This window comes from Artemia franciscana, chromosome 20 (genome assembly GCF_032884065.1).
Source record: "Artemia franciscana chromosome 20, ASM3288406v1, whole genome shotgun sequence".
NCBI classification, from domain to species: Eukaryota; Metazoa; Arthropoda; class Branchiopoda; order Anostraca; family Artemiidae; genus Artemia; species Artemia franciscana.
Genome location: NC_088882.1, coordinates 25085127 through 25101702, shown reverse-complemented (window position 1 = coordinate 25101702; position 16576 = coordinate 25085127). Strand labels below are relative to the sequence as shown.

The 16576-nt window shown below is 33.8% G+C and overlaps 1 protein-coding gene across 1 annotated transcript in view; it reads right to left on the bottom strand.

Moving 5' to 3' along the window:
• Positions 1–16576, bottom strand: part of LOC136039953 (E3 ubiquitin-protein ligase RBBP6-like) — an 89020-nt gene that overhangs the window by 27010 nt on the left and 45434 nt on the right. Inside the window, exons 6-9 of the mRNA XM_065723964.1 lie at positions 9832–9920; positions 9193–9429; positions 5583–5746; positions 1120–1341 (exon numbers count right to left, since the gene is read on the bottom strand). Coding sequence (XP_065580036.1) covers positions 1120–1341; positions 5583–5746; positions 9193–9429; positions 9832–9920 — 712 coding nt within the window. The remainder of the gene's footprint in view (positions 1–1119; positions 1342–5582; positions 5747–9192; positions 9430–9831; positions 9921–16576) is intronic.

Below are 16576 nucleotides of genomic sequence, written 5' to 3'. Positions count from 1 at the left end.
ACCTACCAAGAAACCCCACACGCAGCACGGCTTTAAATTAATTAATAGGTAATTCTTTGATACTTGGAACAAGCTTACTCCATAGCTTAGCCCCTCTATAAATAATCGAAAAAGCAGTCCTACTTGAAACTAGGCGAAGAACCTCAATATCTCCACTTGTCCGAGTTCTGTGATCATGAATATTAGATCCCGAAAAATTCCTGTAAAACATTCTGGAACGCACCCATAATAGTACTTATACATAAAAACCAGTGTATAAAAATCACGCAATCCGGCTGCAGGCATTATATTTATCATACTGTACAATGACCTGACCGAATCCCGGTTCCCTATTCCACAAAGTGATCATAAATGCTGCAAATGATACAAAGACAATGAATAATTTTTTTTTTTACGAAGTTGAACACTCATTTAAGTTGATTTCTTCTATCTAAGGGTGATGGGGGAAAATAAGTACTTTGAAGATTTTTTAAATATCTACCTACTCACAAATTTTTCCACTCTAACCAAAATCCCATTTCGTGCATAAAATATTTTATACGCTACTTCCTTTCGAGCTAACCGGTTTATCCGTATAATATTTGAATTTTTTTTAGAGGAATTAGTTTGAATTTTTCACTGAGAAAGTGCAGGTTCTAATCTTATTCGTATAATAGGATATATGACTTATTGTACTTAAATGACACTTCGCTATTTACAGATTTTACTTCCTGAAATATCTAATATTTTATCGGCCCCTCTAGTGCTCAATCTTCCATTTTGCTCCTTACTCTCTAGTATTTTTTTTCTAATAAATAAAAGAAAACAACTTATTTTTACATGATGAAAAGACTGACGCTACTTCAATTTCGATTTCTCAATTTATTGACGGGATTCATTCAAGAAAACAACAACAACAAAAAACCGATGAGAGCATAAGAAAATAGAATATGTATCAAACTATAAAAACAGAAAACAGAATATATATATCAAATTATAAAAACAGAGAGCAAATATGTATCAAATAATAAAAACAGAAAACAGAATATGTACCAAATTATAAAAACAGAGAACAATATATGCATCAAATTATAAAAACAGGAAACAAAATATGTATCAAATTATAAAAAAATGACTTACGTGACGATCGAATTTGAGGACTTGATTCTGGTGGATGGGGCACCCCTTCTTTCTTTATCGGCACAAATTTTTTCATTGTTTTGATGTACCCAGTCTCATTTTTGAAATTATTAACTGCCGTCCGTAGAAACCGATTTGGAATAAGAGTATCAGGAGAGACATCTTTTTCATGACAGGCAGGACATTCGTGGTCTTCTGATTCTAATAACGTTGATCGGATACCTATAGTATAAAATAAATGAAAGAAAGGTGCACCTCTTATGTATTCCTCACGAAATGTCCCGAGGTAATAGGAAATAATTTACGGTGAATTTATTTATTTCAGTAATACCTAAGCAAATCTGATGCCTAAAGCAAAAGAGAAAACAAAAGAAACGGGCAGCACATTATATTATATAGTTCCTGTAGTGAGCTGATCGAGAATAAATAAAATAAAAATGAGTGAATTTATCTAATCCTTGCAGGAAGAATGAGGAAACTTGCAAAAGGAAAACCATTTCAGCAATCTTTTGGAATCAATTGAATTTCTGTCTATAATCTTAAAATCATAAAACAAAAACTAGCTAAATTTAAAAAACGAAAAAAAACGAGCTACACTTGATTTTCTTATCCTCTGAGAATAAGAACTGAAATTAACTTTACATATTTAAATTGAGTGTGGGTGCGAATATTAACAGGGGCAATTAAAACGAAATAGATAACGGATGGAACTTTACTGGATGCAACAGTAATTCTGGGTGAGAAATAAGATAGTTGAAAAATTGGCAAACAAAACAACCTTTTCCACTAATAATGATAAGAGTCTGAATAGTCGGCTTCACGTCCAGAAGCCTTTATCAACGGAAAAAAAAAGAAACAAAGAAGTACAACAAACTAGCCTACAAGAAACAATAGATAAAGAAAAGGGAGAAAAAAGACTGACTTTATTGAATATAAACACGCAAATAAAACACAACTCCAGGGACTGATTAATGATCCCTAGGGCCTAAATATAGCCACTGGAGAACTTCGAGCATTCATATTAATTCTACTACTACTACTACTACTATTACTACTACTACTAACAACTTACCGCAGCATCAAGCCGCCTGAGGCCAACACAGCTACACGAACTCCGCCTCCATCCCAATCTATTCAAAGCCTCCCTCTTTACACCTTCCTAGGAAGTTCCAATTCCTTAAAATCTTCCTTTATGACATCCTCCCACCTGCTTTCTATTTAGCCCTAGAAGGTTGGCTGAAAGGACAATCTTCGGCAATCTGTCATCCTTCATTCGGAGAATGTGCCTTAGCCATCTCAACCCTCTTTCCTTATAGTCCTAAAAAGCGGGATTGAACCACATTTTTCGTACATCCTACTGTTTGAAATAATGTCAGTCAGCCGGGTACCCAGAACAATCCGCAGATAATTTCTCTGGAAAACACCTAGCAATTCACATCCGCTTTTCGGAGCGTCCATGCTCCAGAGCCATATTTGACCATTGTCATCAATTTAGCTTCCAATATTCTAATCTTGGTTTGTAGACTTATCTTCCTATTCTCCAAAAAACTTTTTTTTACTGTAAAAAAAAAAAAAAAAAACACACCCTGAGCCTTGGCTCTTCTACATTTAATATCTTCACTGTTCCCATCGTCTTTATTAATAATACTACCAAGGTAAGTGAAGCTGCCCAACTGATCAATCTTTTTATTACCCAGCGTCACCTTTTTATCTTTACTTATTCCATCCCTTAGTGACTTAGTCCCTAAGGCTAAGAGTTTGACTCTTTGTCATAGTTCTACTTTATAAAACAATAAAAAACTTTAGCATACAGAGTAGGACGTTCAGGAGGGGAAAACCCCTTTCATATACGGAATAATTTCTGTTCGTTTTAAGTTTTAATGTCGCTCCTTACTTTAAAAAAAAATATTCTTTTTATTTAATTTAATCTAAGAGAGAAAATTTGGTCAACACACTCTCTACCTTTTCTAACACCGGACTGTTCTTCTCTTGAAACTTTGTCTACAGCATCTCTCAGTCTAAGAAGTATCACATTAGTAAGTAATTTGCTACCTACAGAGACCAGACAAACGCCTCAGTAATTACCACAGTCACTCTTATCACCTTTCTTATACAGTGGTTTAATTCAGGTTTCCTAAAATCGTTAGATACTTTCTCTTTTTCAAAAATCATATTCATAATCTTCAGCAACTTATATCTAATCTCGGAACCACCATATGTAAGAAACTCATTTACCACACCATCAGGACCTGGATCCTTATTATTTTTAATCCTATTAGTACTGTCGCTAATTATTCTTTACAAAACAAATCTTCCTTCACATCCAAGGTATCACAAACATTTTCATTTTCCTCTACATTTTACCTGCATTCATATCAATATGATAATGATATATTTATATTAATATATCACTGGTTATTGACAGAACAACAAAGTGTTAAACTTTGAAACAGAAAGAATACCAAAAAAGGGCACTGTACACTACAGAAAGAAAAAGAGAATCCAAAACAATACTCACTTGTACTAGAAGAAAGAAGATGTATTTTATAATTGTATTGAAATGATGGAACTGAAACAGAATCTTTTATTTTCAGTGGAATACTGTCCCATAATTTCACTCCCACTTATTTTACAGAAAAAGCTGCTCTTTGCGTGTGACAAATATTCGAGATAAGAGAAAAATGTGTAGATGAAGACGTTGGATAAGCATGATAATATGACGGTAAATAAAAAATGGCAAATTATGCTTGTCCTTGGGGTGCTAGACTATTCAAGTATTTATACATGAATACAGCACTTTGGAGCTGGCAAATTTGTCTGACTGTTATTAACTGAGATTTAAGAACAACTTCTTTAGTATTAAGTCTATTAAAATATATTGACTTTAAATATATTTTAAATATATTTAATATTCTATATTTTATAAGGTTTGAATTGCTTTTAAAATTACAACTGAAAGAATTAGCCAAATCATAACAAATATGCTGAATATAAGAGTAAACAAGAGTAAAATAAAGGGTTCGTAAAACTTTTTTGCGGAAGGAAATTGTTCAGTCTATACAGAATCCCAGCTCCTCTTGCAATTTTTATATATAATAAATTTGTTTGTTCTTTCCATGACAATAATTCATCAATGATTATGCCTAAATATTTAAATTTTGAAACCCTATCTATCAAATATTCATCATCTGTTAAATATAGTTCAGTATTTACCTTTTTAATAATAGAAAAAATCATGTAATTTTTTTTAATATTAATCAATAAAGGGTTGCTCCTTGTATATTCCATTAGATCATTCAACGCGCTTTCTATGGTCTTAAAAAGGTTTCAACACTTAAAGCTCGAAATAATAAAACTGTATCATCTTCAAATGATATTTTCAAACAATCTTTCAGCAAATTTCCTATATCCACGGTATAAATGAGGTTAAGGAGAGGCCCTAAAATCGATTCTTGTGGAATTCCGCAAGTCAATGGCTAAAACTAGCTAATAGCCTCCGTTAAAATTAATAGATATACATAGGCCTATATTATATTTCTTCTTTTTTCACGCCCAAGACGGCTTTTGAAAAAAGAAAGATTGTTGATAAAAGATGAATTTTTAGTGAAGCTTGGACAAATTTGTTTTTTTTTTGTTTTTTTATTGAAGTTAAAGAAAAACTTTTGTGTTTAATCTGTCAAAAGAGTATATTCGTAGTAAAGGAATACAACTTTATTTTTTATTGAAGTTAAAGAAAAACATTTGAGTTTAATCTGTCAAAAGAGTATAATCTGTCAATAAAAGAGTATAGTAGTAAAGGAATATAACTTGAAGTGATATTACGATGCCGAGCACAAAACTAAATTCGACGGTCTTGGAGGTGAAACTCGAAAAAATAAAATCATTAACTTCAAATCATCACTCAAAAATCGGCAAAAAATCTTTAAAGTTGTGACAGATAAAAGCAAATTAGCTGTACCTGCCAGCTATAAAGTAACAGAAATAGAAAAATTATAACCGTCTTTTTATATACTAACAGGATAAAATTGCCACTTTTCCTACATTACCTAGGGGCAAGGCTTAGGAAAAATTAATTCTTTTCATGAATAAAACTGTCATTAGGAAGTTATTTTACTAAGAAGAAAATTTTGATTTGATGTGTTTGGGGAAATGATGAGCGTGGGAGGGGGGTTAGTTGTCTCCAATCACTTTCAACTATTAAAAAAGGCACTAGCCCTTTCAATTTACAATCGAACGAGTCCTTTTCAAAGTTTCTACGACAACTCCTTCAATACAAAGTGCCCTGGTCTAAAACCAAAAGACCAAAAAAAATTAAATAAATAATACTCTGTGCCCACATCAATCTTTACATAGGCAGCGCTATTGCGCTACCTATTACTAAACTGTCACCAGGAAGTTATAATACTGGTACACAAGACTTAGTCAATACGTCAATACGTTATTCTATTTAAGACAGCACTTACATTCATCACAATAGGAGTCACCACAGCAAGGAATTAGAACTGCATCCTGAAGTAGATCTTTGCAAAGTCCACAGACCAGTTCTGATGGAAGCTCCATCTTAACAGGTTCAGGCTGCTGATCCAAAAAAGGATGTTTTTCAATTTTTCCCTCTTTATATGCGTGTCTGGAAGGTATAAAAGAAACTTTTTTAGGGAGAGATAAGCGGTAAGTGAGGGATTATCAGTATTTAAAGTTCCTACTTTATTTACCACGATCATTTCGGAACCGAAGGTTAATTAGTAAATATCAGGCAACGGTTATTGTTCTTTCAGTGGAAAAACTAAGTTCAAATTTAATTGATGAAGCGCCAATCTGTCTTGGTCCTAACAATCATCTTATCCGCCTCTTTTGCTAAATTGTTATTTTTTTCTTGTATTTGTGTTACTTGTTTTTGTGTTTTTTGTGTTTCTTTATGTTATTTGTAGTTCTTTGTTTTTCTCTTTGTACTCCACTTTTTCCCTTTTGTAAGTGGGTAAGAAATAAATTATTATTATTATTATTATTAAACCACAATATTATTTAAGCAACAGAAAAAAAGAGGTAATTTTTCAAGAAGTCTTCAGCAGACTTTTTGATTGAGCCTTGAAGCGTGAACCGTGACATTTTTTGAGGTACTTAAACTTTTAGCACAACACAACTTTATAATGAAATAAAGAGAAATGACAAGGATGAGGTTGGGAACTTCTGCTGCCTATGGACTGAAAATTTTCATCCATATCTTCCTAGGAATTAGGACTGATAGATGCAAGAGGGGAATAAACCAGCTATGAAAGAATCAATCGGTATTCTAGAAAATTTCACTTAGAAAAGACCATGCATTTCAAATGGTTTCATAAACGATAACAAGAATTAAAAGCTTTTGGAAACACCTTTCATTCTTTGGAAGAAACGTCTCCTATTTGTATGAGATGCGAAAACCTGAGCGAATATGAGACCAAATCATAAAAAACATAATAAACATAAAATAATAAACATAAAAAACATAAAAACATCTTCAATAAGAGAGAGGCTTGACAGATTACAAGGAACAAATGTCACTATGAAGGAAGATAATAAGAGTACTTCATTGCGATAACTGGAAATATTTATTATACGAACAAAGAAGCATTGTCACCCTAATCCCAAATTAGTCATTAGGATTCTAACCATTTGGGCTGCTATACACCTTGTATACCCGATTCTTCAGTCGAATGAGTGTAGCCATCCTTGGACATAACCACCCTTGGGTCGTGTTGCCAAACAATTCAAACAAACAGGACAAATTTGAAGTGAAATATACAGTAGCCCTTGGTTCAAACAGCGGTTTGATATCATAAACTATGATATGTCTGTTGATATCATATCAAGATATCAACTTGTACATGATGATTACATTTGTAGCATCTTGAAGTAAATGCTAACTTTTATAAACTAGTGAAATTTGGGATCTGATGTAGTTTTTTTCTAACACCGCAGCGTTTTACAGGATTTGTACAAATGTAATCATGATAATATGATTATCATGATTGATAACACAGACCTCATCAAGCATGCAAAAATGATGAAAATGAATTTACTCATCCTTTGCAACACAAATGGCAAAAATAGGTGACGGGGTTAGATAAAAAATACGTTTTTCGATAAAAGTAAAGAATATTTTCAGCGACTCAGAATACTTAAATGCATCAATTAAACTGACTTTATGCTTGAACGTCAACAGCAACGGATTAATCCGATGAAAAGCGAAAAATCACTGTTTTTGCACAAAAAATGCTGATCTATGAACCTAGGGAAAAAAACCTCTAAAAATCTACGTTTCCCCTCATAGTTAGATTTCAGGTGTTCCTCTGTCAAGGTTGCAGCGGGAAAAATTTAATTGGAATATCCCATAGTTTGATACTTATTTAATTAACTCTTGGCGTTGTCAAAGCAACAAAATTTTATATGTTAACATAATATATAGTCATATTTTTTTGTGTCCTTGAATTTACGCTCTTTTGAGGTCGCGGCAACACACAAAGAGTAAGCTTGTACTCCATAACCGAAGCCAGTTAGGGTTTTCCATTCTTTTCATTGACTCTAAATCATTATGCTTTTTCTTTTTCTGAAACAAAAACGTGGCAAATGGTAATAATGAAGTAAACTGATGGGACTTTAGCAATTGTCACAAAGAAGAATACGAAATGACAAAGCTTTCTTTTTGGAATATCCCATAGTTTGATACTTATTTAATTTACTGTGTTATATAAATGTGAAATAAAGTTATAAGCCTCTAAAATCTCCCATACATCGTCTTAAAAACTAATCCAATATTTAACATGTCCAAGATATTCATTGAATTGGAAATATTAATACGTAAGCACAAAGATGTAGTTGAAAGCAAATAAAAAAAAGAAGTTAATATATCAAAAAGCCACATATTACAAAATTATACTATCTCTACAGTATAAAAAACCTGAAAGGTTTTCTTGCATCACCACTCCGACTGCATTTAAGCAAATTAGCAAAACCGAATGAATAGTTTATTACCACATTTTCTTATATTTCTGTATTAGATCTTTTCCCCCCCCCTTTTTTTGTCAAACAGTTTTGATGTAAAAGGCCAGACTGAGGGAACAGAAACAGGAGCGTAATAGAAGGAATCAGGTACAAATTCAATTCACACCCATTTAGGGAAGAATGTACTTTCAATATCTAGGGGGACAAATTTGTCATCATCTTGAATGAAAATACAAAAAAGGCGTCATTCAATGAAAATACGAAAAAGGCGTTTTACAATGAAAATACCCCAAAAAGGGTAGTTTTCAAAACCTGAGGGAGGGGGAATCAAGGGTGTTAAAGGTAATCCCCCTGGCAAATGGAAAACCTACAAAATAAAAACCTCTACGTTTGCACAAGAAAAGAGGAGTTTGCAAAGGATATTTATAGAAACCTTGGATATAACAGCGATATAAAGAGAACACCCTGAGCTGTGGGAGTAAGAATTTATCTCAAACTTGCCACTGAATATTTACTGCATTACTTTCCGATTGTGAACTATTGGATATTCACCTTATAAATGAATATATTTAAAACCTCTACCTTTTTTTTAAGTAGGAACGAATAATTTATAATTAAAAAGAAAAACTGCTTTCTCCGAATAGAAGAAACAAAGGCTTATTTCAGCACAAAACTGACTACCAACACTGCTAGTATACTAAAAAATGTTTTTTGAAAAAGGCTTGAGTCTTTTTTTTTTTTTTTTTTTTATTTATTAGCATACATATTTAGGCAGAGGTATTTAGGTACATATTAGTAAAGCTTTCGATTTTTTCTTTATAAGTCCATGAGATACCAACTCATTTCATTTTGTAAAAACTCAAGTTTGAAAGCCTTATTCAAACGGTTCTTCAGTAAGTAAATAAGATAATTGCAAGAACCCCACTCCCCTACAAAGTCTGGAAATTAAAAATTACTACCACATACTGACTCCCTTGATTAGAACCTCCTCCAAAAGTAAGTCATTCTTCTTCTGAAATGCAATCCGGATATACTCCTGCAAAATTTAACCTACGAAATTAACCCTACAAAATTATAACAAATAGCACTTACAAGTCAATTTGAGGGACAACAAAATCTCCAGCAGGAGTTAAGAGAGCGCCTGGGGCTCCTTTCTCAACCGGTACCATGAAACTTCTTGGAATTCCCGTTGCCTTCTTAATTTCAGGCAAACCAGTGCCCACACTTAAAGGACAATCTTTTATCCAATGACCATGTTGCATACATTTGTAGCATACATAAGCTTGAGGAACAGGTCCGTATTGGCCGGCACCCCGGACTTTTTGATAACTAAATTAAAAAGTTTAATTAGTAAAATAAAGAACAGAATCAAAACGAAGAAACCATTATGACGAAAATGCTTTATAAAATAGAATAAAAAACTAGATTGACCTTTACAAACATATTGCAAAAAAAAACGATTAATGGCAATTTGAGCAGTTTTTAATATGTCAACTTTAATGGAGCAATAAAGCTGTGCAAAAAGGTCGTTTTCATTAAAGGGTAAATTACAATCTAGCCTTTTGAAGTGTTTTAGGGGCGGACCTCCTTCATTGAGATACTTAATGCTCGTTTTAAGCCTAGCTTCACTGTCCATTGTAGTTTCTATTGTTTCTTTCAAAGTAGAATGTGTGACAATTATTAAACTGACATATTCAGAAGTTAAAGTAAGAATAAAAAACCAGCACTTACTTTTGCGGGTCATACGCGGCAGTTGACTGTGCCATCATTGCAGAAATTTTGTCTTCTTCGCTTGCTTCCGACTTGATCAAATCTGATGCCTAAAATAAGAGTGCTATATAACATTACATAATCAAGTGTTTGAATCCAAGAATCAAATCAAAACTATAACAAGACATTTATTGCGAATTAAATTACTTCATGTTAAGACTCTATATTTTTCTTATCGAAATATTCAAATCTCCAACACTAGTAAGAGTAGAAACTTGTAGCTTTTATCAAATTTAGAAAGCCGTTCCGCTACAGGAAAGTAACTTTCTGAAAGCATCTATAGCCCAAATTAGCCTACAAAGGCGTTTTTGAACTACTACTATTACTACTTCTTAACAACTCATCACAGCACCAAGCCGCCTGAGACAAACACAACAAAGCACGCTTCTCTTCCATCCCAATCTAAACGAAGCCTCCCTTTACACACCCTCCCAGGAAATTCCCATTTCCTTCAAATCTTCTTTATGACGTCATCCCACCTCAGAAGAGGACGACCAGTTTTTCATTTGGACCTAGACGGTTGGCCGAAAAGGACAATCTTCGGCAATCTGTCATCCTTCATCCGCACAACGTGCCCTAGCCATCTCAACCTTTCTTTTATTATCGCCCTAGAAAGCGGATAGCCCATATTTTTCGAACAGCCTATTGTTTGAAATACAGTCAGTCAGCCGGGTACCCAGAATAGTCCGTAGGCAATTTCTCCGGAAAACATCAAGCAAATCCTCATCGAATTTTCGGATCGCCCATGCTTCAGAGCCATATTTTACCACTTGTCATCACCGTAGCTTCTAATATCCTAATCTTGGGTAGCAGACTTATCTTCCTATTCTTCCAAACATTTTTTTAATTGTAAAAAAAACACCCTAGGCCTTGGTTTATCTACTTTTAACATCTTCACTGCTCCCGCCATCTTTACTCATAATAATACCAAAGAAAGTGAAGCTACCCATCTGATCAATCTTTTCGTTACCGAGCGTCACCTTTTTATCTTCACTTATTCCTGGCCTTTGTGACTTAGTCTTCTTAACAATAATTTTCAAACTTATTCTAGCCCCCTGAACTCACAAAACCTCTAAAATTCATTCCTTTGGCTCACACTTTCATCTAGGGTGCTTAAACCATCAGCATAATCTAAGTCGAGGAGACTCCCCCCCCCATTTTATTCCGTGGTCTCCCGTTGCCTTTCCTGTCCTCCTTAAGATAAAGTCCATCAAAATGATCCATATAAAGGAGCATACGATACAAGGATAAGACCTTTACTAAACTTCTTCTATAAACAAAATCAAACACTTGCTCCTAATCTAAAAAACCGAGGATCAAACGTGTTTGGCACCTCAGGCACTTTTCAATTATTAACCTAAGAGTGAAAATTTGGTCGACAAATCCTCTACCTTTTCAAGAACCGCACTGTTCTTCTCTTAAAATTTTATCTGCAGTATCTTTCAGTCTAAAAACTATCATATTACTAAGCAATTTGCTACCTACAGAGACAAGACTAATGCATCGATAATTAATACACTCACTCTTATCGCCTTTCTTATGCAGTAGTTCATTTTAAGACTTTACTCAATTCGTTAGGTACTTTCCCTTTTTCAAAAATCATATTCATAATCCTCAGTAACTGAATTCTAACTTCAGGGCCATCATATTTAAGAAACTCATTTACCATAGTATCAACACCTGAAGCCTTATTATTTTTAATCCTTTTAGTACTATTGCTAATTCTTCCTCATAAAACAAATCTTCCCTCACATACAAGGTATTACAAACTTTTTCATTTTCTTCTATATCTTTTCCAGTAAGTCTATCTTGGTTTGGTACATTCTCAAAATATTCTGCCTATCTCTCTTTAACTCTGTCCTTATCACTATTTGTGGCCTCGTTCCTATCTTTATCTGAAACAAGTCTGGATAGACTACTCCCTCTTATTTATTAACATGCCAGTACAGTATTTGACTATTATACCGTATAGCTGTATCTTCCAGATCCTCGGCAATTTTATCCATGGCCTCCATTCACACCTCCTTAGTGCATACTAAATGCTTACTCCACTTTATTCACATACCTATTGATTATGTCTGTACAAGCCCCTTCTCCTCTCTATTAAACATAAAGCTTTATCATTAATATTCCTAGCTGCAGTCCTATCTTTCTTCCCTAGGACATCATCAGCAACTTCACTAATTGTTTTCAAATTCTCATCTTGAAGTCTACCAACATCATAACTTCCCGGGAGGTAGTTACCCTTACGAAATTTCAGCTTGAAATTAACCCTAAAGACTACCAGATAGTGATCTTTATTTTTAGCATCAATAACAGCACTCCTATATACCCTAGCATCTTCAATTGATCATGCCAGTCTTCGGTTTACTATAACATAATAAGGTCTGCTGTCTTACCATCACGTGAATACCATGTTAACTTATGAGCCATTTTATGACCAAACACCGTATTAGTTATCACTAGATTGTTATACCTCAAAAACTGCAAAAGTCTGTAGCCATTATTATTTTCTTTACACCGAAACACCAAATTATCCCTATATATCCCTATTTCTACCGACCTGAGCGGTAAAATCTCCTAGTAAAATCTACCTGGTACATCATATTTCTACCTGGGACTCTCTCTATTTGCTCCTGTAACTGTAAAAATATTCATCTGAGTCACTAATATCTCCGTCAGTCGGTTCTATAGGAGTATATGCTACTATAACTGATACGCTGAGCTTTTTAGTCATAAAATGAGCAATTATTATTCTATACATTCCCAGCCTAAACCAGACTTAGCAGATTCCTTATTCATGAGCCTTACTTCTTGTCTATGTGCCCCATATTTCCTACCTGAGTAAACAAATTCTAAATTACCTAATTTCATGCTTCCTAACCCTGGGATACGAGTTTCTGAAACTCATAATAAGTCCAGTTCGAATCGTCTGAATTTGTCAGTCATAATGTCGATGCCATAGTCATTTTTAACGTCGTAACATTCCAAGTTCCAATTTTCACGTTCTTTAAATCATTGATATTATTTTAGCCTCAGGAAAAGCAATGGTTCAAGGTATCAGTGCAAAACAGGGATCCCATATCTTCTCAATTCTACACCGAAGCGTTTAAGAACCAGGCTTAGAACCAGGCAACAAGAAGTCACTGGTACCCCCAGTATGAATGGAGGCTTTGTAGAATCCTGGGCCCATTTTAGTCAAAGTATGGTTTTAAGCATGTTTTTTTTAAGACATAAAAAAGTAACAAAAATGCAAACAAACAAATTTTGATGCGTTTTGTGAAGTTTTTTGTGTGTATATTTTTTTTATAATTTTGAACGTCGTTCAAAATATAAAAAAAATTGTTAAGGAGTAAATAAAACAAAGAACATTTTTGAAGGTTCTAAGCGAAAGGAAGTTAACTTACTTATGAATTAAAAATATAAATGAAAATATATTATCGTTACGACCCATACAAAAACTTCCGGTATCAGCGTAAATATGTCATATCGTTACCACCCCAAACAAAACAGAACACATCTCAGGATCTTAATAGAACTATAATTTTTTTTTACTTGAATCAATTAGCTATAGTAGTGGCAGGGTGGAAATAATTAAAACTGCTCAGAGGAAAGAAAAATGGTTGTTTGACCGTTGTAAAAATTATAGACAAAATTCTCGTAAGATTTCACCATAATTTTGTCAAGTCCTAAATTATATCTATTATAAATTGTTTTAAGGTGATTTAACACGACAAACACTTTTTTGGCACGGGCAATCTTTTTCGTAGCACTCTGTTAAGGTCTTTTCCTAGTAGGATGATAACTGGCAGGAAGGGGAAATATGGTAAATGAAGAAAAGAACAGAAAGGTTCAAAAATTAATAGACGAAACGATGATAACTAATGATAAACGATGATAACCCGACTAACGAAACGATGATGTCATAAGACTAAATATATCAATCCACTTGAAATAAGTAACTTGGGTTAATTTTCAATATTTTAGGTTTAGGTGATGTAAGAAAAGATTTTTATATCGCATTTGTTCAAATATGTCTGACTGTTCTCTAATGAGCCTAGGAGGGTTAAAACAAGAACCATATTACAAAGCACAATGTAAATTATTTTACGCAAATAATTGATGATATAATTGATAACTAATTGATGATAGAAAAAAGTTTTAAGGATTCCTTAAAGATATTTTGGATCACAATATAGATAATGTTATTTTCCAACTTATGGCTGAAGGTTTTGACTAAATGATTCTTTACCAATTCTCACTTGTATAATTTCCTGGGATTAACAGCCACATTTTTGTGAGGACTATAAGTATTGTTTGCCCTGTAATATATGTTACCCACCTACATGAACTAGTTTTATTTAAAAAAAAATGAAATAGCTAGGCCACAATTTACGGATGACAAATTTCCAAAGACCGGCTTTTTAGCCACCCATCAGCGGCCAAACGACAAGTAATTCGTCCTGGGAGAAGAAGTCAATAACAAGGAACTAAGGAAAATAGAACTTGAATAGAAGGAGTAAAAGGAGTTAAATATATTAGGGTGGAGAAAGAACATACGGAACTGGGTTGGCCTTAGCCGTTTTCTGTTGCATTTACTTGTTAGGGGTAACAGTAGTAGTACTGAACAGCAAAAGACTAACACAAACTTAGAAAATTTTGTCAAGTGAAACTGTTTATAGGTACAAATCCTGGTTATTTTTTCTTTATAGGTGTTACAATATCACGCCGGGAAGTAGGCTCAATTTTAAAATACCAAAGCCCGTTAAGAGAAAATCATTGCCTAAAGGGTTAGTCAATTGATTATTTTTTATTTAAAAAATAATAAAGGGAATAAACACAAGTACTCTTTTGGAGGTTTTTCAGCATCAGGGTCTTTCACCTCTGTCATCACCAAACAAAATAAAGTAAAATATATTTTTTTTGCCATTTTTAAGGAGCACTATATCTGATATGGGCAAGATAAAACTGCCAAGATTGCTTAAGTGAAGTACGTATCGACAAAAGTACAGGCAATTTATTGTGTTTTGTATATAATAGTTTAAATTGTATACAAGTTTATATTGTATATAAACTTACAAATTTACATACAGTGCTTCCACCAGACAGTTCGTATGCTATTACATCCTATTTTGATAGTTATTCAAGTCTAGATGAAATAATATTTTGGTACAGAACAAGATATATATGGTACGTGATTCTAAAGGCAAATTTAGCTTTTCTTACATATTTTTTTTATTGCCATAAGAAGAAATAGTTCACTATTGTGCAAAAGGGGCCAGCAGGGAGCGTCACCACGTTGATGCACTGCATCAGGACAAACCACAAACAATATGGGTTCATCTGACCCCCACATAAAAAAAAACTCAAGATGGTCATGATAGTTTCTATAGTTTCTTTTATCATCCTGCTTCTGTATTGACCCCCTCCCGAGCACGAATACAAGGGGGGATCACCCCCAAAAAAGAATTTTTTAAAATTATACTACTGAATACTATATACAAGAAATAAGGACAGAAAAATTTATCGTTTTCTGAAATAAAAATAAATGAAATATTATTAGCGCAATCAGATGAATTGTACGTAATACGTAGGTCCATGGAATAATTTTATTTCTATCACTAAAATTGAGAAAATCAGGACTCCATCACCAACGCTATAAATGTTTGTCTCGTTGCTAGCAGCCTCAAAACATTATATGAAGTACTCTGATAATGATACCAATTCATCTGGCAGCAATGTCTACCTCATTTGGTGGCACTGAAATAGCTTCGAGTTGTGATGAAGATACCGACTGGTCATCTATTATAAGGGTTGTATCTTTCTTTATGCCGAATGGCTTTGCATCCTACTGTAGAGATTTAAGAATCATGTGTCGCCTCATACCAGTCGGGAGCCGGAAATTTCGCTTCTTAATTTCCTCCGCCAAGTTTATGCCAACAGTTAAGTGAGTATATTTCTCATCTTTCTTGACATGAGACTTGGTTATACTTATTTTTTCTCACATGTGGAACCCGTTGCAGGGCACCATAAGGCCAACTATCCTTTCTGGCGTACTCTACGATGTCCTTTGAGCAGTAATATTCTTTGGAAGATGCATTTCCTGCTGCTAGGGGTAGGACTAGCACCATTTATCCCCGCCCTTACACATTTGTCATTTTTTTCTTGACATAATATTTTGATCTTGATTAAGTTCTCTTCTAGTCTCATAGAGAAAAATTTTGGATAAAAAAACCAAACTGGCTCATGAGTTTGCTGTCCACTGAATCAAAATACATTGTCTATCTTCAGCCAATCTTTTGCCGCTTCTGATTTTCACCTTCAATGGGATAGGTTTTGCAGCATCAGCAAAGCCAGTCTTTTTCGCGAAAGGGGTTGTCCCCTCCTCAACACCACGCTCGTTACACTAAAGTTTTTTGTTGTTTTAAAAAAATAGAGCTGTGAGAAAGAGTCAAACTTTGGCGTAAAGAGCGAGGCGTTGAAGAGGGGACAGTCCCTTTCATATACGGAATAGCTTCTGTTCTTTTTAAGTTTTAATGTCGCTCCTTACTTTCAGTAAAAAAAGCTTTTCTTTTAACGTTCTTGAATTAATACAGGTTTTGATTTTGTACACGAATAATTAAAACGAAATTTGTATATTAATTTGAACTTTTTGGCTAAATGACTTTACAAAAATTTTGATCGGACGATTTTGAGAAAAAAGGGG